This window comes from Coregonus clupeaformis, chromosome 39 (genome assembly GCF_020615455.1).
Source record: "Coregonus clupeaformis isolate EN_2021a chromosome 39, ASM2061545v1, whole genome shotgun sequence".
Taxonomy (NCBI): domain Eukaryota; kingdom Metazoa; phylum Chordata; class Actinopteri; order Salmoniformes; family Salmonidae; genus Coregonus; species Coregonus clupeaformis.
Genome location: NC_059230.1, coordinates 10,298,227 through 10,324,524, shown reverse-complemented (window position 1 = coordinate 10,324,524; position 26,298 = coordinate 10,298,227). Strand labels below are relative to the sequence as shown.

At 39.7% G+C, this 26,298-nt stretch overlaps 1 protein-coding gene across 3 annotated transcripts in view; it reads right to left on the bottom strand.

Moving 5' to 3' along the window:
* LOC121554604 (complement factor I) overlaps window positions 1-26,298 on the bottom strand; it is a 137,496-nt gene that overhangs the window by 43,832 nt on the left and 67,366 nt on the right. For all 3 annotated transcript variants that reach the window (XM_045211890.1, XM_045211889.1, XM_045211888.1), the window contains 2 exons: window positions 21,361-21,536; window positions 21,178-21,279 (listed from right to left, as the gene is read on the bottom strand). In XM_045211890.1, the coding sequence (XP_045067825.1) occupies window positions 21,178-21,279; window positions 21,361-21,536 (278 nt within the window). The remainder of the gene's footprint in view (window positions 1-21,177; window positions 21,280-21,360; window positions 21,537-26,298) is intronic.

Here is a 26,298-nt window from a genome sequence, read left to right as displayed (position 1 = left end):
GAGGGTTAATTCAGTATAAATAGTCAGAGAGAGAGAGAGGGTTAATTCAATATAAATAGTCAGAGAGAGAGAGAGGGTTAATTCAGTATAAATAGTCAGAGAGAGAGAGAGGGTTAATTCAGTATAAATAGTCAGAGAGAGAGAGGGTTAATTCAGTATAAATAGTCAGATAGAGAGAGGGTTAATACAGTATAAATAGTCAGATAGAGAGAGGGTTAATTCAGTATAAATAGTCAGAGAGAGAGAGGGTTAATTCAGTATAAATAGTCAGAGAGAGAGAGAGGGTTAATTCAGTATAAATAGTCAGAGAGAGAGAGAGAGGGTTAATTCAGTATAAATAGTCAGAGAGAGAGAGAGGGTTAATTCAGTATAAATAGTCAGAGAGAGAGAGAGGGTTAATTCAGTATAAATAGTCAGATAGAGAGAGGGTTAATACAGTATAAATAGTCAGATAGAGAGAGGGTTAATTCAGTAGAAATAGTCAGATAGAGAGAGAGGGTTAATACAGTAGAAATAGTCAGATAGAGAGAGAGGGTTAATACAGTAGAAATAGTCAGAGAGAGAGAGGGTTAATTCAGTATAAATAGTCAGAGAGAGAGAGAGGGTTAATTCAGTATAAATAGTCAGAGAGAGAGGGTTAATTCAACATAAATAGTCAGAGAGAGAGAGGGTTAATTCAGTATATATCGTCAGAGAGAGAGATGGTTAATTCAGTATAAATAGTCAGAGAGAGAGAGGGTTAATTCAGTATAAATAGTCAGAGAGAGAGGGTTAATTCAGTATAAATAGTCAGAAAGAGAGAGGGTTAATTCAGTATAAATAGTCAGATAGAGAGGGTTAATTCAGTATAAATAGTCAGAGAGAGAGAGGGTTATTTCAGTATAAATAGTCAGAGAGGGTTAATTCAGTATAAATAGTCAGATAGAGAGAGAGGGTTAATTCAGTATAAATAGTCAGAGAGAGAGAGGGTTAATTCAGTATAAATAGTCAGAGAGAGAGGGTTAATTCAGTATAAATAGTCAGATAGAGAGGGTTAATACAGTATAAATAGTCAGAGAGAGAGAGAGGGTTAATTCAGTATAAATAGTCAGAGAGAGAGAGAGGGTTAATTCAGTATAAATAGTCAGAGAGAGAGGGTTAATTCAGCATAAATAGTCAGAGAGAGACAGAGAGAGTGTGAGAGAGAGACTGTTAATTCAGTATAAATAGTCACCGAGAAAAGGTAAATTCAGTATAAATAGTCAGAGAGAGAGGGTTAATTCAGTATATATCGTCAGAGAGAGAGAGAGGGTTAATTCAGTATAAATAGTCAGAGAGAGAGAGGGTTAATTCAGTATAAATAGTCAGAGAGAGAGAGAGGGTTAATTCAGTATAAATAGTCAGAGAGAGAGAGAGGGTTAATTCAGTATAAATAGTCAGAGAGAGAGAGGGTTAATTCAGTATAAATAGTCAGAGAGAGATGGTTATTTCAGTATAAATAGTCAGAGAGGGTTAATACAGTATAAATAGTCAGAGAGAGAGAGTGGGTTAATTCAGTATAAATAGTCAGAGAGAGAGAGGGTTAATTCAGTATAAATAGTCAGATAGAGAGAGGGTTAATTCAGCATAAATACAGTGGGGGAAAAAAGTATTTAGTCAGCCACTAATTGTGCAAGTTCTCCCACTTAAAAAAGATGAGAGAGTCCTGTAATTTTCATCATAGGTACACGTCAACTATGACAGACAAATTGAGATTTTTTTCTCCAGAAAATCACATTGTAGGATTTTTTATGAATTTATTTGCAAATTATGGTGGAAAATAAGTATTTGGTCTCCTACAAACAAGCAAGACTTCTGGCTCTCACAGACCTGTAACTTCTTCATTAAAAGGCTCCTCTGTCCTCCACTCGTTACCTGTATTAATGGCACCTGTTTGAACTTGTTATCCGTATAAAAGACACCTGTCCACAACCTCAAACAGTCACACTCCAAACTCCACTATGGCCAAGACCAAAGAGCTGTCAAAGGACACCAGAAACAACATTGTAGACCTGCACCAGGCTGGGAAGACTGAATCTGCAATAGGTAAGCAGCTTGGTTTGAAGAAATCAACTGTGGGAGCAATTAGTAGGAAATGGAAGACATACAAGACCACTGATAATCTCCCTCGATCTGGGGCTCCACGCAAGACCTCACCCAGTGGGGACAAAATGATCACAAGAACAGTGAGCAAAAATCCCAGAACCACACGGGGGGACCTAGTGAATGACCTGCAGAGAGCTGGGACCAAAGTAACAAAGCCTACCATCAGTAACACACTACGCCGCCAGGGACTCAAATCCTGCAGTGCCAGACGTGTCCCCCTGCTTAAGTCAGTACATGTCCAGGCCCGTCTGAAGTTTGCTAGAGTGCATTTGGATGATCCAGAAGAGGATTGGGAGAATGTCATATGGTCAGATGAAATCAAAATATAACTTTTTGGTAAAAACTCAACTCGTCGTGTTTGGAGGACAAAGAATGCTGAGTTGCATCCAAAGAACACCATACCTACTGTGAAGCATGGGGATGGAAACATCATGCTTTGGGGCTGTTTTTTCTTCAAAGGGACCAGGACGACTGATCCGTAAAGGAAAGAATGAATGGGGCCATGTATCATGAGATTTTGAGTGAAAACCTCCTTCCATCAGCAAGGGCATTGAAGATGAAACGTGGCTGTGTCTTTCAGCATGACAATGATCCCAAACACACCGCCCGGGCAACGAAGGAGTGGCTTCGTAAGAAGCATTTCAAGGTCCTGGAGTGGCCTAGCCAGTCTCCAGATCTCAACCCCATAGAAAATATTTGGAGGGAGTTGAAAGTCCGTGTTGCCCAGCGACAGCCCCAAAACATCACTGCTCTAGAGGAGATCTGCATGGAGGAATGGGCCAAAATACCAGCAACAGTGTGTGAAAACCTTGTGAAGACTTACAGAAAACGTTTGACCTGTGTCGAGAAACTTTTGTTATTGACCAAATACTTATTTTCCACCATAATTTGCAAATAAATTCATTAAAAATCCTACAATGTGATTTTCTGGATTTTTATCCCTCATTTTGTCTCTCATAGTTGACGTGTACCTATGATGAAAATTACAGGCCTCTCCATCTTTTTTTGGTGGCTGACTAAATACTGTATTTCCGTCAGATTACATCGATCCACTTAAACAAATCCAATTTTGATAAACTCCCTTATCTACTGGGTGAAAAACCACAGTGTGCCATCACAGCAGCAAGATTTGTGACCTGTTGCCACAAGAAAAGGGCAACCAGTGAAGAACAAACACCATTGTAAATACAACCTATATTTATGTTGATTTATTTTCCCATTTGTACTTTAACTATTTGCACATTGTTACAACACTGTATATAGACATAATATGACATTTGAAATGTCTTTATTCATTTGAAACTTCTGAGTGTAATGTTTACTGTTAATATTTATTGTTTATTTCACTTTTGTTTACTATCTACTTCACTTGCTTTTGCAATGTTAACATACGTTTCCAATGCCAATAAAGCCCTTAAATTGAAATTGAATTGTGAGACAGATGGTTAATTCAGTATAAATAGTCAGATAGAGAGAGGGTTAATTCAGTATAAATAGTCAGAGAGAGAGAGGGGGTTAATTCAGCATAAATAGTCAGAGAGAGAGAGAGGGTTAATTCAGCATAAATAGTCAGAGAGAGAGAGAGGGTTAATTCAGTATAAATAGTCAGATAGAGAGAGGGTTAATTCAGCATAAATAGTCAGAGAGGGTTAATTCAGTATAAATAGTCAGAGAGAGAGAGAGGGTTAATTCAGTATAAATAGTCAGATAGAGGGTTAATTCAGTATAAATAGTCAGATAGAGAGGGTTAATTCAGTATAAATAGTCAGAGAGAGAGAGGGTTAATTCAGTATAAATAGTCAGAGAGGGTTCATTCAGTATAAATAGTCAGAGAGAGAGAGGGTTAATTCAGTATAAATAGTCAGAGAGAGAGCGAGGGTTAATTCAGTATAAATAGTCAGAGAGAGAGAGAGGGTTAATACAGTATAAATAGTCAGAGAGGGTTAATTCAGTATAAATAGTCAGAGAGGGTTAATTCAGTATAAATAGTCAGAGAGAGAGAGGGTTAATTCAGTATAAATAGTCAGAGAGAGAGAGGGTTAATTCAGTATAAATAGTCAGAGAGAGAGGGTTAATTCAGTATAAATAGTCAGAGAGAGAGAGAGGGTTAATTCAGCATAAATAGTCAGATAGAGATAGGGTTAATTCAGCATAAATAGTCAGAGAGGGTTAATTCAGTATAAATAGTCAGAGAGAGAGAGAGGGTTAATTCAGTATAAATAGTCAGATAGAGAGAGGGTTAATTCAGTATAAATAGTCAGATAGAGAGGGTTAATTCAGTATAAATAGTCAGAGAGAGAGAGGTTAATTCAGTATAAATAGTCAGAGAGGGTATATTTCAGTATAAATAGTCAGAGAGAGAGAGGGTTAATTCAGTATAAATAGTCAGAGAGAGAGAGAGGGTTAATTCAGTATAAATAGTCAGATAGAGAGAGGTTTAATTCAGTATAAATAGTCAGATAGAGAGGGTTAATTCAGTATAAATAGTCAGAGAGAGAGAGGGTTAATTCAGTATAAATAGTCAGAGAGAGAGAGGGTTAATTCAGTATAAATAGTCAGAGAGAGAGAGAGGGTTAATTCAGTATAAATAGTCAGAGAGAGAGAGAGGGTTAATTCAGTATAAATAGTCAGAGAGAGAGAGGGTTAATTCAGTATAAATAGTCAGATAGAGAGAGGGTTAATACAGTATAAATAGTCAGATAGAGAGAGGGTTAATACAGTATAAATAGTCAGATAGAGAGAGGGTTAATTCAGTATAAATAGTCAGAGAGAGAGAGGTTAATTCAGTATAAATAGTCAGAGAGAGAGAGAGGTTAATTCAGTATAAATAGTCAGAGAGAGAGAGAGGGTTAATTCAGTATAAATAGTCAGAGAGAGAGAGAGGGTTAATTCAGTATAAATAGTCAGAGAGAGAGAGAGGGTTAATTCAGTATAAATAGTCAGAGAGAGAGAGGGTTAATTCAGTATAAATAGTCAGATAGAGAGAGAGGGTTAATACAGTATAAATAGTCAGATAGAGAGAGGGTTAATACAGTATAAATAGTCAGATAGAGAGAGGGTTAATTCAGTATAAATAGTCAGAGAGAGAGAGGGTTAATTCAGTATAAATAGTCAGAGAGAGAGGGTTAATTCAGTATAAATAGTCAGAGAGAGAGGGTTAATTCAGTATAAATAGTCAGAGAGAGAGAGGGTTAATTCAGTATAAATAGTCAGAGAGGGTATATTTCAGTATAAATAGTCAGAGAGAGAGAGGGTTAATTCAGTATAAATAGTCAGAGAGAGAGAGAGGGTTAATTCAGTATAAATAGTCAGATAGAGAGAGGTTTAATTCAGTATAAATAGTCAGATAGAGAGGGTTAATTCAGTATAAATAGTCAGAGAGAGAGAGGGTTAATTCAGTATAAATAGTCAGAGAGAGAGAGGGTTAATTCAGTATAAATAGTCAGAGAGAGAGAGAGGGTTAATTCAGTATAAATAGTCAGAGAGAGAGAGAGGGTTAATTCAGTATAAATAGTCAGAGAGAGAGAGGGTTAATTCAGTATAAATAGTCAGATAGAGAGAGGGTTAATACAGTATAAATAGTCAGATAGAGAGAGGGTTAATACAGTATAAATAGTCAGATAGAGAGAGGGTTAATTCAGTATAAATAGTCAGAGAGAGAGAGGGTTAATTCAGTATAAATAGTCAGAGAGAGAGAGAGGGTTAATTCAGTATAAATAGTCAGAGAGAGAGAGAGGGTTAATTCAGTATAAATAGTCAGAGAGAGAGAGAGGGTTAATTCAGTATAAATAGTCAGAGAGAGAGAGGGTTAATTCAGTATAAATAGTCAGATAGAGAGAGAGGGTTAATACAGTATAAATAGTCAGATAGAGAGAGGGTTAATACAGTATAAATAGTCAGATAGAGAGAGGGTTAATTCAGTATAAATAGTCAGAGAGAGAGAGGGTTAATTCAGTATAAATAGTCAGAGAGAGAGGGTTAATTCAGTATAAATAGTCAGAGAGAGAGAGGGTTAATTCAGTATAAATAGTCAGATAGAGAGAGGGTTAATACAGTATAAATAGTCAGATAGAGAGAGGGTTAATACAGTATAAATAGTCAGATAGAGAGAGGGTTAATTCAGTATAAATAGTCAGAGAGAGAGAGGGTTAATTCAGTATAAATAGTCAGATAGAGAGAGGGTTAATTCAGTATAAATAGTCAGAGAGAGAGAGAGGGTTAATTCAATATAAATAGTCAGAGAGAGAGAGAGGGTTAATTCAGTATAAATAGTCAGAGAGAGAGAGAGGGTTAATTCAGTATAAATAGTCAGAGAGAGAGAGGGTTAATTCAGTATAAATAGTCAGAGAGAGAGAGGGTTAATTCAGTATAAATAGTCAGATAGAGAGAGGGTTAATACAGTATAAATAGTCAGATAGAGAGAGGGTTAATTCAGTATAAATAGTCAGAGAGAGAGAGGGTTAATTCAGTATAAATAGTCAGAGAGAGAGAGAGGTTAATTCAGTATAAATAGTCAGAGAGAGAGAGAGGGTTAATTCAGTATAAATAGTCAGAGAGAGAGAGGGTTAATTCAGTATAAATAGTCAGAGAGAGAGAGAGGGTTAATTCAGTATAAATAGTCAGATAGAGAGAGAGGGTTAATTCAGTAGAAATAGTCAGATAGAGAGAGAGGGTTAATACAGTAGAAATAGTCAGATAGAGAGAGAGGGTTAATACAGTAGAAATAGTCAGAGAGAGAGAGGGTTAATTCAGTATAAATAGTCAGAGAGAGAGAGAGGGTTAATTCAATATAAATAGTCAGAGAGAGAGAGAGGGTTAATTCAGTATAAATAGTCAGAGAGAGAGAGAGGGTTAATTCAGTATAAATAGTCAGAGAGAGAGAGGGTTAATTCAGTATAAATAGTCAGATAGAGAGAGGGTTAATACAGTATAAATAGTCAGATAGAGAGAGGGTTAATACAGTATAAATAGTCAGATAGAGAGAGGGTTAATTCAGTATAAATAGTCAGAGAGAGAGAGGGTTAATTCAGTATAAATAGTCAGAGAGAGAGAGGGTTAATTCAGTAGAAATAGTCAGATAGAGAGAGAGGGTTAATACAGTAGAAATAGTCAGATAGAGAGAGAGGGTTAATACAGTAGAAATAGTCAGAGAGAGAGAGGGTTAATTCAGTATAAATAGTCAGAGAGAGAGAGAGGGTTAATTCAGTATAAATAGTCAGAGAGAGAGGGTTAATTCAACATAAATAGTCAGAGAGAGAGAGGGTTAATTCAGTATATATCGTCAGAGAGAGAGATGGTTAATTCAGTATAAATAGTCAGAGAGAGAGAGGGTTAATTCAGTATAAATAGTCAGAGAGAGAGGGTTAATTCAGTATAAATAGTCAGAAAGAGAGAGGGTTAATTCAGTATAAATAGTCAGATAGAGAGGGTTAATTCAGTATAAATAGTCAGAGAGAGAGAGGGTTATTTCAGTATAAATAGTCAGAGAGGGTTAATTCAGTATAAATAGTCAGATAGAGAGAGAGGGTTAATTCAGTATAAATAGTCAGAGAGAGAGAGGGTTAATTCAGTATAAATAGTCAGAGAGAGAGGGTTAATTCAGTATAAATAGTCAGATAGAGAGGGTTAATACAGTATAAATAGTCAGAGAGAGAGAGAGGGTTAATTCAGTATAAATAGTCAGAGAGAGAGAGAGGGTTAATTCAGTATAAATAGTCAGAGAGAGAGGGTTAATTCAGCATAAATAGTCAGAGAGAGACAGAGAGAGTGTGAGAGAGAGACTGTTAATTCAGTATAAATAGTCACCGAAAAAAAGGTAAATTCAGTATAAATAGTCAGAGAGAGAGGGTTAATTCAGTATATATAGTCAGAGAGAGAGAGAGGGTTAATTCAGTATAAATAGTCAGAGAGAGAGAGGGTTAATTCAGTATAAATAGTCAGAGAGAGAGAGAGGGTTAATTCAGTATAAATAGTCAGAGAGAGAGAGAGGGGTTAATTCAGTATAAATAGTCAGAGAGAGAGAGGGTTAATTCAGTATAAATAGTCAGAGAGAGAGATGGTTATTTCAGTATAAATAGTCAGAGAGGGTTAATACAGTATAAATAGTCAGAGAGAGAGAGTGGGTTAATTCAGTATAAATAGTCAGAGAGAGAGAGGGTTAATTCAGTATAAATAGTCAGATAGAGAGAGGGTTAATTCAGCATAAATACAGTGGGGGAAAAAAGTATTTAGTCAGCCACTAATTGTGCAAGTTCTCCCACTTAAAAGATGAGAGAGTCCTGTAATTTTCATCATAGGTACACGTCAACTATGACAGACAAATTGAGATTTTTTTTCTCCAGAAAATCACATTGTAGGATTTTTTATGAATTTATTTGCAAATTATGGTGGAAAATAAGTATTTGGTCTCCTACAAACAAGCAAGACTTCTGGCTCTCACAGACCTGTAACTTCTTCATTAAAAGGCTCCTCTGTCCTCCACTCGTTACCTGTATTAATGGCACCTGTTTGAACTTGTTATCCGTATAAAAGACACCTGTCCACAACCTCAAACAGTCACACTCCAAACTCCACTATGGCCAAGACCAAAGAGCTGTCAAAGGACACCAGAAACAACATTGTAGACCTGCACCAGGCTGGGAAGACTGAATCTGCAATAGGTAAGCAGCTTGGTTTGAAGAAATCAACTGTGGGAGCAATTAGTAGGAAATGGAAGACATACAAGACCACTGATAATCTCCCTCGATCTGGGGCTCCACGCAAGACCTCACCCAGTGGGGACAAAATGATCACAAGAACAGTGAGCAAAAATCCCAGAACCACACGGGGGACCTAGTGAATGACCTGCAGAGAGCTGGGACCAAAGTAACAAAGCCTACCATCAGTAACACACTACGCCGCCAGGGACTCAAATCCTGCAGTGCCAGACGTGTCCCCCCTGCTTAAGTCAGTACATGTCCAGGCCCGTCTGAAGTTTGCTAGAGTGCATTTGGATGATCCAGAAGAGGATTGGGAGAATGTCATATGGTCAGATGAAATCAAAATATAACTTTTTGGTAAAAACTCAACTCGTCGTGTTTGGAGGACAAAGAATGCTGAGTTGCATCCAAAGAACACCATACCTACTGTGAAGCATGGGGATGGAAACATCATGCTTTGGGGCTGTTTTTCTTCAAAGGGACCAGGACGACTGATCCGTGTAAAGGAAAGAATGAATGGGGCCATGTATCATGAGATTTTGAGTGAAAACCTCCTTCCATCAGCAAGGGCATTGAAGATGAAACGTGGCTGTGTCTTTCAGCATGACAATGATCCCAAACACACCGCCCGGGCAACGAAGGAGTGGCTCGTAAGAAGCATTTCAAGGTCCTGGAGTGGCCTAGCCAGTCTCCAGATCTCAACCCCATAGAAAATATTTGGAGGAGTTGAAAGTCCGTGTTGCCCAGCGACAGCCCCAAAACATCACTGCTCTAGAGGAGATCTGCATGGAGGAATGGGCCAAAATACCAGCAACAGTGTGTGAAAACCTTGTGAAGACTTACAGAAAACGTTTGACCTGTGTCGAGAAACTTTTGTTATTGACCAAATACTTATTTTCCACCATAATTTGCAAATAAATTCATTAAAAATCCTACAATGTGATTTTCTGGATTTTTATCCCTCATTTTGTCTCTCATAGTTGACGTGTACCTATGATGAAAATTACAGGCCTCTCTCATCTTTTTTTTGGTGGCTGACTAAATACTGTATTTCCGTCAGATTACATCGATCCACTTAAACAAATCCAATTTTGATAAACTCCCCTTATCTACTGGGTGAAAAACCACAGTGTGCCATCACAGCAGCAAGATTTGTGACCTGTTGCCACAAGAAAAGGGCAACCAGTGAAGAACAAACACCATTGTAAATACAACCTATATTTATGTTGATTTATTTTCCCATTTGTACTTTAACTATTTGCACATTGTTACAACACTGTATATAGACATAATATGACATTTGAAATGTCTTTATTCATTTGAAACTTCTGAGTGTAATGTTTACTGTTAATATTTATTGTTTATTTCACTTTTGTTTACTATCTACTTCACTTGCTTTGCAATGTTAACATACGTTCCAATGCCAATAAAGCCCTTAAATTGAAATTGAATTGTGAGACAGATGGTTAATTCAGTATAAATAGTCAGATAGAGAGAGGGTTAATTCAGTATAAATAGTCAGAGAGAGAGAGGGTTAATTCAGCATAAATAGTCAGAGAGAGAGAGAGGGTTAATTCAGCATAAATAGTCAGAGAGAGAGAGAGGGTTAATTCAGTATAAATAGTCAGATAGAGAGAGGGTTAATTCAGCATAAATAGTCAGAGAGGGTTAATTCAGTATAAATAGTCAGAGAGAGAGAGAGGGTTAATTCAGTATAAATAGTCAGATAGAGGGTTAATTCAGTATAAATAGTCAGATAGAGAGGGTTAATTCAGTATAAATAGTCAGAGAGAGAGGGTTAATTCAGTATAAATAGTCAGAGAGGGTTCATTCAGTATAAATAGTCAGAGAGAGAGAGGGTTAATTCAGTATAAATAGTCAGAGAGAGAGCGAGGGTTAATTCAGTATAAATAGTCAGAGAGAGAGAGAGGGTTAATACAGTATAAATAGTCAGAGAGGGTTAATTCAGTATAAATAGTCAGAGAGGGTTAATTCAGTATAAATAGTCAGAGAGAGAGAGGGTTAATTCAGTATAAATAGTCAGAGAGAGAGAGGGTTAATTCAGTATAAATAGTCAGAGAGAGAGGGTTAATTCAGTATAAATAGTCAGAGAGAGAGAGAGGGTTAATTCAGCATAAATAGTCAGATAGAGATAGGGTTAATTCAGCATAAATAGTCAGAGAGGGTTAATTCAGTATAAATAGTCAGAGAGAGAGAGAGGGTTAATTCAGTATAAATAGTCAGATAGAGAGAGGGTTAATTCAGTATAAATAGTCAGATAGAGAGGGTTAATTCAGTATAAATAGTCAGAGAGAGAGAGGGTTAATTCAGTATAAATAGTCAGAGAGGGTATATTTCAGTATAAATAGTCAGAGAGAGAGAGGGTTAATTCAGTATAAATAGTCAGAGAGAGAGAGAGGGTTAATTCAGTATAAATAGTCAGATAGAGAGAGGTTTAATTCAGTATAAATAGTCAGATAGAGAGGGTTAATTCAGTATAAATAGTCAGAGAGAGAGAGGGTTAATTCAGTATAAATAGTCAGAGAGAGAGAGGGTTAATTCAGTATAAATAGTCAGAGAGAGAGAGAGGGTTAATTCAGTATAAATAGTCAGAGAGAGAGAGAAGGTTAATTCAGTATAAATAGTCAGAGAGAGAGAGGGTTAATTCAGTATAAATAGTCAGATAGAGAGAGGGTTAATACAGTATAAATAGTCAGATAGAGAGAGGGTTAATACAGTATAAATAGTCAGATAGAGAGAGGGTTAATTCAGTATAAATAGTCAGAGAGAGAGAGGGTTAATTCAGTATAAATAGTCAGAGAGAGAGAGAGGGTTAATTCAGTATAAATAGTCAGAGAGAGAGAGAGGGTTAATTCAGTATAAATAGTCAGAGAGAGAGAGAGGGTTAATTCAGTATAAATAGTCAGAGAGAGAGAGAGGGTTAATTCAGTATAAATAGTCAGAGAGAGAGAGGGTTAATTCAGTATAAATAGTCAGATAGAGAGAGAGGGTTAATACAGTATAAATAGTCAGATAGAGAGAGGGTTAATACAGTATAAATAGTCAGATAGAGAGAGGGTTAATTCAGTATAAATAGTCAGAGAGAGAGAGGGTTAATTCAGTATAAATAGTCAGAGAGAGAGGGTTAATTCAGTATAAATAGTCAGAGAGAGAGGGTTAATTCAGTATAAATAGTCAGAGAGAGAGAGGGTTAATTCAGTATAAATAGTCAGAGAGGGTATATTTCAGTATAAATAGTCAGAGAGAGAGAGGGTTAATTCAGTATAAATAGTCAGAGAGAGAGAGAGGGTTAATTCAGTATAAATAGTCAGATAGAGAGAGGTTTAATTCAGTATAAATAGTCAGATAGAGAGGGTTAATTCAGTATAAATAGTCAGAGAGAGAGAGGGTTAATTCAGTATAAATAGTCAGAGAGAGAGAGGGTTAATTCAGTATAAATAGTCAGAGAGAGAGAGAGAGGGTTAATTCAGTATAAATAGTCAGAGAGAGAGAGAGGGTTAATTCAGTATAAATAGTCAGAGAGAGAGAGGGTTAATTCAGTATAAATAGTCAGATAGAGAGAGGGTTAATACAGTATAAATAGTCAGATAGAGAGAGGGTTAATACAGTATAAATAGTCAGATAGAGAGAGGGTTAATTCAGTATAAATAGTCAGAGAGAGAGAGGTTAATTCAGTATAAATAGTCAGAGAGAGAGAGAGGGTTAATTCAGTATAAATAGTCAGAGAGAGAGAGAGGGTTAATTCAGTATAAATAGTCAGAGAGAGAGAGAGGGTTAATTCAGTATAAATAGTCAGAGAGAGAGAGGGTTAATTCAGTATAAATAGTCAGATAGAGAGAGAGGGTTAATACAGTATAAATAGTCAGATAGAGAGAGGGTTAATACAGTATAAATAGTCAGATAGAGAGAGGGTTAATTCAGTATAAATAGTCAGAGAGAGAGAGGGTTAATTCAGTATAAATAGTCAGAGAGAGAGGGTTAATTCAGTATAAATAGTCAGAGAGAGAGGGGTTAATTCAGTATAAATAGTCAGATAGAGAGAGGGTTAATACAGTATAAATAGTCAGATAGAGAGAGGGTTAATACAGTATAAATAGTCAGATAGAGAGAGGGTTAATTCAGTATAAATAGTCAGAGAGAGAGAGGGTTAATTCAGTATAAATAGTCAGATAGAGAGAGGGTTAATTCAGTATAAATAGTCAGAGAGAGAGAGAGGGTTAATTCAATATAAATAGTCAGAGAGAGAGAGAGGGTTAATTCAGTATAAATAGTCAGAGAGAGAGAGAGGTTAATTCAGTATAAATAGTCAGAGAGAGAGAGGGTTAATTCAGTATAAATAGTCAGATAGAGAGAGGGTTAATACAGTATAAATAGTCAGATAGAGAGAGGGTTAATACAGTATAAATAGTCAGATAGAGAGAGGGTTAATTCAGTATAAATAGTCAGAGAGAGAGAGGGTTAATTCAGTATAAATAGTCAGAGAGAGAGAGAGGGTTAATTCAGTATAAATAGTCAGAGAGAGAGAGAGGGTTAATTCAGTATAAATAGTCAGAGAGAGAGAGAGGGTTAATTCAGTATAAATAGTCAGAGAGAGAGAGGGGTTAATTCAGTATAAATAGTCAGATAGAGAGAGAGGGTTAATTCAGTAGAAATAGTCAGATAGAGAGAGAGGGTTAATACAGTAGAAATAGTCAGATAGAGAGAGAGGGTTAATACAGTAGAAATAGTCAGAGAGAGAGAGGGTTAATTCAGTATAAATAGTCAGAGAGAGAGAGAGGGTTAATTCAATATAAATAGTCAGAGAGAGAGAGAGGGTTAATTCAGTATAAATAGTCAGAGAGAGAGAGAGGGTTAATTCAGTATAAATAGTCAGAGAGAGAGAGGGTTAATTCAGTATAAATAGTCAGATAGAGAGAGGGTTAATACAGTATAAATAGTCAGATAGAGAGAGGGTTAATACAGTATAAATAGTCAGATAGAGAGAGGGTTAATTCAGTATAAATAGTCAGAGAGAGAGAGGGTTAATTCAGTATAAATAGTCAGAGAGAGAGAGAGGGTTAATTCAGTATAAATAGTCAGAGAGAGAGAGAGGGTTAATTCAGTATAAATAGTCAGAGAGAGAGAGAGGGTTAATTCAGTATAAATAGTCAGAGAGAGAGAGAAGGTTAATTCAGTATAAATAGTCAGATAGAGAGAGAGGGTTAATTCAGTAGAAATAGTCAGATAGAGAGAGAGGGTTAATACAGTAGAAATAGTCAGATAGAGAGAGAGGGTTAATACAGTAGAAATAGTCAGAGAGAGAGAGGGTTAATTCAGTATAAATAGTCAGAGAGAGAGAGAGGGTTAATTCAGTATAAATAGTCAGAGAGAGAGGGTTAATTCAACATAAATAGTCAGAGAGAGAGAGGGTTAATTCAGTATATATCGTCAGAGAGAGAGATGGTTAATTCAGTATAAATAGTCAGAGAGAGAGAGGGTTAATTCAGTATAAATAGTCAGAGAGAGAGGGTTAATTCAGTATAAATAGTCAGAAAGAGAGAGGGTTAATTCAGTATAAATAGTCAGATAGAGAGGGTTAATTCAGTATAAATAGTCAGAGAGAGAGAGGGTTATTTCAGTATAAATAGTCAGAGAGGGTTAATTCAGTATAAATAGTCAGATAGAGAGAGAGGGTTAATTCAGTATAAATAGTCAGAGAGAGAGAGGGTTAATTCAGTATAAATAGTCAGAGAGAGAGGGTTAATTCAGTATAAATAGTCAGATAGAGAGGGTTAATACAGTATAAATAGTCAGAGAGAGAGAGAGGGTTAATTCAGTATAAATAGTCAGAGAGAGAGAGAGGGTTAATTCAGTATAAATAGTCAGAGAGAGAGGGTTAATTCAGCATAAATAGTCAGAGAGAGACAGAGAGAGTGTGAGAGAGAGACTGTTAATTCAGTATAAATAGTCACCGAGAAAAAGGTAAATTCAGTATAAATAGTCAGAGAGAGAGGGTTAATTCAGTATATATCGTCAGAGAGAGAGAGAGGGTTAATTCAGTATAAATAGTCAGAGAGAGAGAGGGTTAATTCAGTATAAATAGTCAGAGAGAGAGAGAGGGTTAATTCAGTATAAATAGTCAGAGAGAGAGAGAGGGTTAATTCAGTATAAATAGTCAGAGAGAGAGAGGGTTAATTCAGTATAAATAGTCAGAGAGAGAGATGGTTATTTCAGTATAAATAGTCAGAGAGGGTTAATACAGTATAAATAGTCAGAGAGAGAGAGTGGGTTAATTCAGTATAAATAGTCAGAGAGAGAGAGGGTTAATTCAGTATAAATAGTCAGATAGAGAGAGGGTTAATTCAGCATAAATACAGTGGGGAAAAAAGTATTTAGTCAGCCACTAATTGTGCAAGTTCTCCCACTCTAAAAAGATGAGAGAGTCCTGTAATTTTCATCATAGGTACACGTCAACTATGACAGACAAATTGAGATTTTTTTCTCCAGAAAATCACATTGTAGGATTTTTTATGAATTTATTTGCAAATTATGGTGGAAAATAAGTATTTGGTCTCCTACAAACAAGCAAGACTTCTGGCTCTCACAGACCTGTAACTTCTTCATTAAAAGGCTCCTCTGTCCTCCACTCGTTACCTGTATTAATGGCACCTGTTTGAACTTGTTATCCGTATAAAAGACACCTGTCCACAACCTCAAACAGTCACACTCCAAACTCCACTATGGCCAAGACCAAAGAGCTGTCAAAGGACACCAGAAACAACATTGTAGACCTGCACCAGGCTGGGAAGACTGAATCTGCAATAGGTAAGCAGCTTGGTTTGAAGAAATCAACTGTGGGAGCAATTAGTAGGAAATGGAAGACATACAAGACCACTGATAATCTCCCTCGATCTGGGGCTCCACGCAAGACCTCACCCAGTGGGGACAAAATGATCACAAGAACAGTGAGCAAAAATCCCAGAACCACACGGGGGGACCTAGTGAATGACCTGCAGAGAGCTGGGACCAAAGTAACAAAGCCTACCATCAGTAACACACTATGCCGCCAGGGACTCAAATCCTGCAGTGCCAGACGTGTCCCCCTGCTTAAGTCAGTACATGTCCAGGCCCGTCTGAAGTTTGCTAGAGTGCATTTGGATGATCCAGAAGAGGATTGGGAGAATGTCATATGGTCAGATGAAATCAAAATATAACTTTTTGGTAAAAACTCAACTCGTCGTGTTTGGAGGACAAAGAATGCTGAGTTGCATCCAAAGAACACCATACCTACTGTGAAGCATGGGGATGGAAACATCATGCTTTGGGGCTGTTTTTTCTTCAAAGGGACCAGGACGACTGATCCGTGTAAAGGAAAGAATGAATGGGGCCATGTATCATGAGATTTTGAGTGAAAACCTCCTTCCATCAGCAAGGGCATTGAAGATGAAACGTGGCTGTGTCTTTCAGCATGACAATGATCCCAAACACACCGCCCGGGCAACGAAGGAGTGGCTTCGTAAGAAGCATTTCAAGGTCCTGGAGTGGCCTAGCCAGTCTCCAGATCTCAACCCCCATAGAAAATATTTGGAGGGAGTTGAAAGTCCGTGTTGCCCAGCGACAGCCCCAAAACATCACTGCTCTAGAGGAGATCTGCATGGAGGAATGGGCCAAAATACCAGCAACAGTGTGTGAAAACCTTGTGAAGACTTACAGAAAACGTTTGACCTGTGTCGAAAACTTTTGTTATTGACCAAATACTTATTTTCCACCATAATTTGCAAATAAATTCATTAAAAATCCTACAATGTGATTTTCTGGATTTTTATCCCTCATTTGTCTCTCATAGTTGACGTGTACCTATGATGAAAATTACAGGCCTCTCTCATCTTTTTTTGGTGGCTGACTAAATACTGTATTTCCGTCAGATTACATCGATCCACTTAAACAAATCCAATTTTGATAAACTCCCTTATCTACTGGGTGAAAAAACCACAGTGTGCCATCACAGCAGCAAGATTTGTGACCTGTTGCCACAAGAAAAGGGCAACCAGTGAAGAACAAACACCATTGTAAATACAACCTATATTTATGTTGATTTATTTTCCCATTTGTACTTTAACTATTTGCACATTGTTACAACACTGTATATAGACATAATATGACATTTGAAATGTCTTTATTCATTTGAAACTTCTGAGTGTAATGTTTACTGTTAATATTTATTGTTTATTTCACTTTTGTTTACTATCTACTTCACTTGCTTTTGCAATGTTAACATACGTTTCCAATGCCAATAAAGCCCTTAAATTGAAATTGAATTGTGAGACAGATGGTTAATTCAGTATAAATAGTCAGATAGAGAGAGGGTTAATTCAGTATAAATAGTCAGAGAGAGAGAGGGGGTTAATTCAGCATAAATAGTCAGAGCGAGAGAGGGTTAATTCAGCATAAATAGTCAGAGAGAGAGAGAGGGTTAATTCAGTATAAATAGTCAGATAGAGAGAGGGTTAATTCAGCATAAATAGTCAGAGAGGGTTAATTCAGTATAAATAGTCAGAGAGAGAGAGAGGGTTAATTCAGTATAAATAGTCAGATAGAGAGAGGGTTAATTCAGTATAAATAGTCAGATAGAGAGGGTTAATTCAGTATAAATAGTCAGAGAGAGAGAGGGTTAATTCAGTATAAATAGTCAGAGAGGGTTCATTCAGTATAAATAGTCAGAGAGAGAGAGGGTTAATTCAGTATAAATAGTCAGAGAGAGAGAGAGGGTTAATTCAGTATAAATAGTCAGAGAGAGAGAGAGGGTTAATACAGTATAAATAGTCAGAGAGGGTTAATTCAGTATAAATAGTCAGAGAGGGTTAATTCAGTATAAATAGTCAGAGAGAGAGAGGGTTAATTCAGTATAAATAGTCAGAGAGAGAGAGGGTTAATTCAGTATAAATAGTCAGAGAGAGAGGGTTAATTCAGTATAAATAGTCAGAGAGAGAGAGAGGGTTAATTCAGCATAAATAGTCAGAGAGAGAGAGAGGGTTAATTCAGCATAAATAGTCAGAGAGAGAGAGAGGGTTAATTCAGTATAAATAGTCAGATAGAGATAGGGTTAATTCAGCATAAATAGTCAGAGAGGGTTAATTCAGTATAAATAGTCAGAGAGAGAGAGAGGGTTAATTCAGTATAAATAGTCAGATAGAGAGAGGGTTAATTCAGTATAAATAGTCAGATAGAGAGGGTTAATTCAGTATAAATAGTCAGAGAGAGAGAGGGTTAATTCAGTATAAATAGTCAGAGAGGGTATATTTCAGTATAAATAGTCAGAGAGAGAGAGGGTTAATTCAGTATAAATAGTCAGAGAGAGAGAGAGGGTTAATTCAGTATAAATAGTCAGATAGAGAGAGGTTTAATTCAGTATAAATAGTCAGATAGAGAGGGTTAATTCAGTATAAATAGTCAGAGAGAGAGAGGGTTAATTCAGTATAAATAGTCAGAGAGAGAGAGGGTTAATTCAGTATAAATAGTCAGAGAGGGTTAATTCAGTATAAATAGTCAGAGAGAGAGGGTTAATTCAGTATAAATAGTCAGATAGAGAGAGAGGGTTAATTCAGTATAAATAGTCAGAGAGAGAGAGGGTTAATTCAGTATAAATAGTCAGAGAGAGAGAGGGTTAATTCAGTATAAATAGTCAGAGAGAGAGAGGGTTAATTCAGTATAAATAGTCAGAGAGAGAGAGAGGGTTAATACAGTATAAATAGTCAGAGAGAGAGGGTTAATTCAGTATAAATAGTCAGAGAGAGAGGGTTAATTCAGTATAAATAGTCAGAGAGGGTTAATACAGTATATATAGTCAGAAAGAAAGGGTTAATTCAGTATAAATAGTCAGAGAGGGTTAATTCAGTATAAATAGTCAGAGAGAGAGAGGGTTAATTCAGTATAAATAGTCAGAGAGGGTTAATTCAGTATAAATAGTCAGAGAGAGAGAGAGGGTTAATTCAGTATAAATAGTCAGAGAGAGAGAGAGGGTTAATTCAGTATAAATAGTCAGATAGAGAGAGGGTTAATTCAGTATAAATAGTCAGATAGAGAGGGTTAATTCAGTATAAATAGTCAGAGAGAGAGAGAGGGTTAATACAGTATAAATAGTCAGAGAGGGTTAATTCAGTATAAACAGTCAGAGAGAGAGAGGGTTAATTCAGTATAAATAGTCAGAGAGAGATGGTTAATTCAGTATAAATAGTCAGAGAGGGTTAATTCAGTATAAATAGTCAGAGAGAGAGAGAGGGTTAATTCAGTATAAATAGTCAGAGAGAGAGAGAGGGTTAATTCAGTATAAATAGTCAGATAGAGAGAGGGTTAATTCAGTATAAATAGTCAGATAGAGAGAGAGGGTTAATTCAGTATAAATAGTCAGATAGAGAGAGAGGGTTAATTCAGTATAAATAGTCAGAGAGAGAGAGGGTTAATTCAGTATAAATAGTCAGATAGAGAGAGAGGGTTAATTCAGTATAAATAGTCAGAGAGAGAGAGAGGGTTAATTCAGTATAAATAGTCAGAGAGAGAGAGGGTTAATTCAGTATAAATAGTCAGAGAGAGAGAGAGGGTTAATTCAGTATAAATAGTCAGAGAGAGAGAGGGTTAATTCAGTATAAATAGTCAGAGAGAGAGAGAGGGTTAATTCAGTATAAATAGTCAGATAGAGAGAGGGTTAATTCAGTATAAATAGTCAGATAGAGAGAGAGGGTTAATTCAGTATAAATAGTCAGATAGAGAGAGAGGGTTAATTCAGTATAAATAGTCAGAGAGAGAGAGGGTTAATTCAGTATAAATAGTCAGATAGAGAGAGAGGGTTAATTCAGTATAAATAGTCAGAGAGAGAGAGAGGGTTAATTCAGTATAAATAGTCAGAGAGAGAGAGGGTTAATACAGTATAAATAGTCAGAGAGAGAGAGAGGGTTAATTCAGTATAAATAGTCAGAGAGAGAGAGAGGGTTAATTCAGTATAAATAGTCAGAGAGAGAGAGGGTTAATTCAGTATAAATAGTCAGAGAGAGAGAGAGAGTTAATTCAGTATAAATAGTCAGAGAGAGAGAGGGTTAATACAGTATAAATAGTCAGAGAGAGAGAGAGGGTTAATTCAGTATAAATAGTCAGAGAGAGAGAGAGGGTTAATTCAGTATAAATAGTCAGAGAGAGAGAGGGTTAATTCAGTATAAATAGTCAGAGAGAGAGAGAGGGTTAATTCAGTATAAATAGTCAGATAGAGAGAGGGTTAATTCAGTATAAATAGTCAGAGAGAGAGAGAGGGTTAATTCAGTATAAATAGTCAGATAGAGAGAGGGTTAATTCAGTATAAATAGTCAGATAGAGAGAGGGTTAATTCAGTATAAATAGTCAGAGAGAGAGAGGGTTAATTCAGTATAAATAGTCAGAGAGAGAGAGGGTTAATTCAGTATAAATAGTCAGAGAGAGAGAGGGTTAATTCAGTATAAATAGTCAGAGAGAGAGAGAGGGTTAATTCAGTATAAATAGTCAGAGAGAGAGAGGGTTAATTCAGTATAAATAGTCAGATAGAGAGGGTTAATTCAGTATAAATAGTCAGAGAGAGAGGGTTAATTCAGTATAAATAGTCAGAGAGGGTTAATTCAGTATAAATAGTCAGAGAGAGAGAGGGTTAATTCAGTATAAATAGTCAGAGAGAGAGAGGGTTAATTCAGTATAAATAGTCAGAGAGAGAGAGGGTTAATTCAGTATAAATAGTCAGAGAGAGAGAGAGGTTAATTCAGTATAAATAGTCAGATGAGAGAGAGGGTTAATTCAGTATAAATAGTCAGAGAGAGAGAGGGTTAATTCAGTATAAATAGTCAGATAGAGAGAGAGGGTTAATTCAGTATAAATAGTCAGAGAGAGAGAGGGTTAATACAGTATAAATAGTCAGAGAGAGAGAGGTTAATTCAGTATAAATAGTCAGATAGAGAGAGAGGGTTAATACAGTATATATAGTCAGAGAGAGAGAGAGGGTTAATTCAGTATAAATAGTCAGAGAGAGAGATGGTTAATTCAGTATAAATAGTCAGAGAGGGTTAATTCAGTATAAATAGTCAGAGAGAGAGGGTTAATTCAGTATAAATAGTCAGAGAGAGAGAGAGGGTTAATTCAGTATAAATAGTCAGAGAGAGAGAGGGTTAATACAGTATAAATAGTCAGAGAGAGGGGAGATATTTTCTCATTGTTGAAAAAATATTACATGTATTTCAAAATGTTCAAATTTAATCCATCCATTCGTTAATTTACCATTGTTAGAATCTAAAGTACCAACTGAGGAATTGAAGTTGGAAAAACGATCTGATTGGTTGATTACCTGCGCACATCATGCCATCCTTGTAGCGTGGTCCATAGTAGTCCTGACAGTTGGCGATCAGAGAGACGTTGGCCCATAGCAACACGTCAGACGACGTGCCATCTGGATATCACACACACACACCCCACAGAATAAAGTCAGAACACAGCTAGCACACGTGTACTACCCCCCACACCCCCCTACCTTTCATCCGTCCCCAGCCTGATATGCTACAGGTATGGTTAGGGTTGAACTGTTTTATGGACCAGGGAACACACACAGCACTGACTGCTGGGTTGTCTTCGAAACACTGGGTCCTGAATGGTATCTTCTCCATCTCTATCAGGGCTATATCATTCTCATTCGTGTTAGCATTGAACCTGGGGGAGGGGGGGGGAGAGAGAGAGAGAGAGAGAGAGAGAGAGAGAGAGAGAGAGAGAGAGAGAGAGGTCAGGGTGGAGGATTAGGGTAGAGGGACAGTTTCTCCATCTCTATCGTGTTAGCATTGTACCTGGGGAGAAATAGAGGGTGGAGGGTTCAGGGTGGAGGGGTTAGGGTGGAGGGGTCAGGGGTCAGGGTGGAGGGGTCAGGGTGGAGGGGTTAGGGTGGAGGGGTCAGGGGTCAGGGTGGAGGGGTCAGGGTGGAGGGTTCAGGGTGGAGGGCAGGGATCATCAACTAGATTCAGAGGGGGACGATTTTTTCTTGAGTGAATTATCAGGGGGCCAGAACATTATTACAAATCATTTGTAGACTGTAAATTGACCGCAAGAAGCCCAAACAGATATAATATTTGAGTAAAACCTAATCAAAATCAACATAATCATTTCAAACCTTGCTTACATTTGTATACGATCACATACATCTCTCTATTATCTGTGGGAATATTTTGGAACTGATTTGCAAAATTAAAGTAACTTTGAGCTGATTTGCTCGTGTTTTTACAGTCTTATGTCCAACAATAAAAATAAAAATAAACTTTGGGGCCAGTTGGAAAACCAAGGTGTAGGGGTTAGGGGTCAGAGAGAGGGTGTAGGGGTTAGGGGTCAGAGAGAGGGTGTAGGGGTTAGGGGGTCAGAGATTAGGGGGAGAGAGGGTGTAGGGGTTAGGGGTCAGAGATTAGGGGGAGAGAGGGTGTAGGGGTTAGGGGTCAGAGATTAGGGGGAGAGAGAGTGTAGGGGTTAGGGGTCAGAGAGAGGGTGTAGAGGGTTGGGGTCAGAGATTAGGGGAGAGAGAGAGTGTTGGGGTTAGGGGTCAGAGAGAGGTGTAGGGGTTAGGGGTCAGAGATTAGGGGGAGAGAGGGTGTAGGGGTTAGGGGTCAGAGATTAGGGGGAGAGAGGGTGTAGGGGTTAGGGGTCAGAGATTAGGGGGGAGAGAGGGTGTAGGGGTTAGGGGTCAGAGAGAGGGTGTAGGGGTTAGGGGTCAGAGATTAGGGGGAGAGAGGGTGTAGGGGTTAGGGTCAGAGATTAGGGGGAGAGAGGGTAGGGTTAGGGGGTCAGAGATTAGGGGGAGAGAGGGTGTAGGGGGTTAGGGGTCAGAGAGAGGGTGTAGGGGTTAGGGGTCAGAGATTAGGGGGAGAGAGGTGTAGGGGTTAGGGGTCAGAGATTAGGGGGAGAGAGGGTGACGGGGTTAGGGGGTCAGAGAGAGGGTGTAGGGTTAGGGGTCAGAGATTAGGGGGAGAGAGAGTGTAGGGTTAGGGGTCAGAGATTAGGGGGAGAGAGGGTGTAGGGGTTAGGGGTCAGAGAGAGGTGTAGGGGTTAGGGGTCAGAGATTAGGGGGAGAGAGAGTGTAGGGGTTAGGGGTCAGAGATTAGGGGGAGAGAGGGTGTAGGGGTTAGGGGTCAGAGATTAGGGGGAGAGAGGTGTAGGGTTAGGGGTCAGAGAGAGGTGTAGGGGTTAGGGGTCAGAGATTAGGGGGGAGAGAGGGTGTAGGGAGTTAGGGGTCAGAGATTAGGGGGAGAGAGAGTGTAGGGGTTAGGGGTCAGAGATTAGGGGGGGAGAGAGGGTGTAGGGGTTAGGGGTCAGAGATTAGGGGGGGAGAGAGGGTGTAGGGGTTAGGGGTCAGAGAGAGGGTGTAGGGGTTAGGGGTCAGAGATTAGGGGGGAGAGAGGGTGTAGGGGTTAGGGGTCAGAGATTAGGGGGGGAGAGAGGGTGTAGGGGTTAGGGGTCAGAGAGAGGGTGTAGGGGTTAGGGGTCAGAGATTAGGGGGAGAGAGAGTGTAGGGGTTAGGGGGTCAGAGAGAGGGTTTAGGGGTTAGGGGGTCAGAGAGAGGTGTGAGGTTAGGGGTCAGAGATTAGGGGGAGAGAGGGGTAGGGGTTAGGGGGTCAGAGATTAGGGGGAGAGAGGGGGTAGGGGTTAGGGGGTCAGAGAGAGGTGTAGGGGTTAGGGGTCAGAGATTAGGGGAGAGAGGGTGTAGGGGTTAGGGGTCAGAGAGAGGGTGTAGGGTTAGGGGGAGAGATTAGGGGGAGAGAGGGTCTAGGGGTTAGGGGTCAGAGAGAGGGTGTAGGGGTTAGGGGTCAGAGATTAGGGGGAGAGAGGGTGTAGGTTAGGGGTCAGAGATTAGGGGGGGAGAGAGGGTGTAGAGGTTAGGGGTCAGAGATTAGGGATGGGGAGAGAGGGTGTAGGGATTAGGGGTCAGAGAGAGGGTGTAGGGGTTAGGGGGGAGAGATTAGGGGGGGAGAGAGAGTGTAGGGGTTAGGGGTCAGAGATTAGGGGGGGAGAGAGGGTGTAGGGGTTAGGGGTCAGAGATTAGGGGGGGAGAGAGGGTGTAGAGGTTAGGGGTCAGAGATTAGGGGTGGGGAGAGAGGTTGTAGGGGTTAGGGGTCAGAGAGAGGGTGTAGGGGTTAGGGGGGAGAGATTAGGGGGGGAGAGAGAGTGTAGGGGTTAGGGGTCAGAGAGAGGGTGTAGGGGTTAGGGGTCAGAGAGAGGGTGTAGGGGTTAGGGGTCAGAGAGAGGGTGTAGGGGTTAGGGGTCAGAGATTAGGGGGAGAGAGGGTGTAGGGGTTAGGGGGTCAGAGAGAGGGTGTAGGGTTAGGGGTCAGAGAGAGGGTGTAGGGGGTTAGGGTCAGAGAGGGTGTAGGGGTTAGGGGTCAGAGATTAGGGGGGGGGAGAGAGGGTGTAGGGGTTAGGGACAGTTTCTTCATCTCTATCAACGCTATGTCATTCTCATTGGAGTTAGGGTCATACCTTGTCCAGAGAGATTTACATGGTTATCAAAACGTAACACAGGGTAAGCCAACATGAGTATTTCTAATAACCCCTTATGGGAAAAATGAATTGTGGAAAAAAGATTGGAACCATTTCCCTGTTTGACCCGCTAGGTTTTATGGGTATTATGACTCATACTGTGGTACTCCATTGACCTTCATACAAAAACTCCTTGCTTTGTGGGCAAAACAACGAAGACAGCCACCTGGTGGAGGGAGACAGATTTTCAGCCGAGTCGGACCTCTCTCTTCCTCTCTGTAGCAGGTCAAACAAACAACTAAAAAGAACGAGTCACTCAGATAAACGAATCATGACTCAAGTCAGTAAAAAGAGTCGTTCAAAAATATATTTTAGCCTGCGCTGGTGCTGCAGACTGCTGTATCTGTCCCCTAATACAGGACTGTTAAAGACCCAATGCACTACCTTTGTGAGATTTAAAAAAAATATAGAGAGATCATTCTGAATCCCTCATTACTGAATGAATGAATTTAACATTACATTAAGGCCCTATATTCTTGGCAGCCCTGGTGTGAAGGGGAGGAATTGCATTGCAAGACCGTTGCTATGTTGCTAGGCTACATATCCTTGTTTCCTCTACAGAGCACACTGGTGCACAGGTGATACATTGGATCATTTCGCTCGACCGTGAGAACCTCACTTTCTTTCAAGTTTTTGCAGTGTATGTTCTGAAGGTTTGCATTCAAATATAGTGTAGAGGCTATTACATGTCACTGGAGTAGCCTATAGGTCTACTATTATAATGGATTGATTGGATCCTCCTCACCTACTGAACGAACGCGATACAGAGCACAGCCAAGATCTCCACCCCTGCTTTGACCTCCCATCAGGTCAGACCACCCACTCCAGCCCTGCTTTGACCTCCCATCAGGTCAGACCACCCACTCCACCCCTGCTTTGACCTCCCATCAGGTCAGACCGCCCACTCCACCCCTGCTTTGACCTCCCATCAGGTCAGACCGCCCACTCCACCCCTGCTTTGACCTCCCATCAGGTCAGACCACCCACTCCACCCCTGCTTTGACCTCCCATCAGGTCAGACCGCCCACTCCACCCCTGCTTTGACCTCCCATCAGGTCAGAGAAATCAGACATTTAAATGAAACCGTTCTACTCCTTCCGCTCCAGCCATCACCACGAGCCCGTCCTCCCAACCATCCACTCCAGCCATCACCACGAGCCCGTCCTCCCAACCATCCACTCCAGCCATCACCACGAGCCCGTCCTCCCAACCATCCACTCCAGCCATCACCACGAGCCCGTCCTCCCAACCATCCACTCCAGCCATTACCATGAGCCCGTCCTCCCCAAACCATGCAACCATCCACTCCAGCCATTACCATGAGCCCGTCCTCCACAAACCATGCAACCATCCACTCCAGCCATCACCATGAGCCCGTCCTCCCAACCATCCACTCCAGCCATTACCATGAGCCCGTCCTCCCAACCATCCACTCCAGCCATTACCACGAGCCCGTCCTCCCAACCATCCACTCCAGCCATTACCACGAGCCCGTCCTCCCAACCATCCACTCCAGCCATTACCACGAGCCCGTCCTCCCAACCATCCACTTCAGCCATTACCACGAGCCCGTCCTCCCAACCATCCACTCCAGCCATCACCACGAGCCCGTCCTCCCAACCATCCACTCCAGCCATCACCACGAGCCCGTCCTCCCAACCATCCACTCCAGCCATCACCACGAGCCCGTCCTCCCAACCATCCACTCCAGCCATCACCACGAGCCCGTCCTCCCAACCATCCACTCCAGCCATCACCATGAGCCCGTCCTCCCAACCATCCACTCCAGCCATCACCACGAGCCCATCCTCCCAACCATCCACTCCAGCCATCACCACGAGCCCGTCCTCCCAACCATCCACTCCAGCCATCACCACGAGCCCGTCCTCCCAACCATCCGC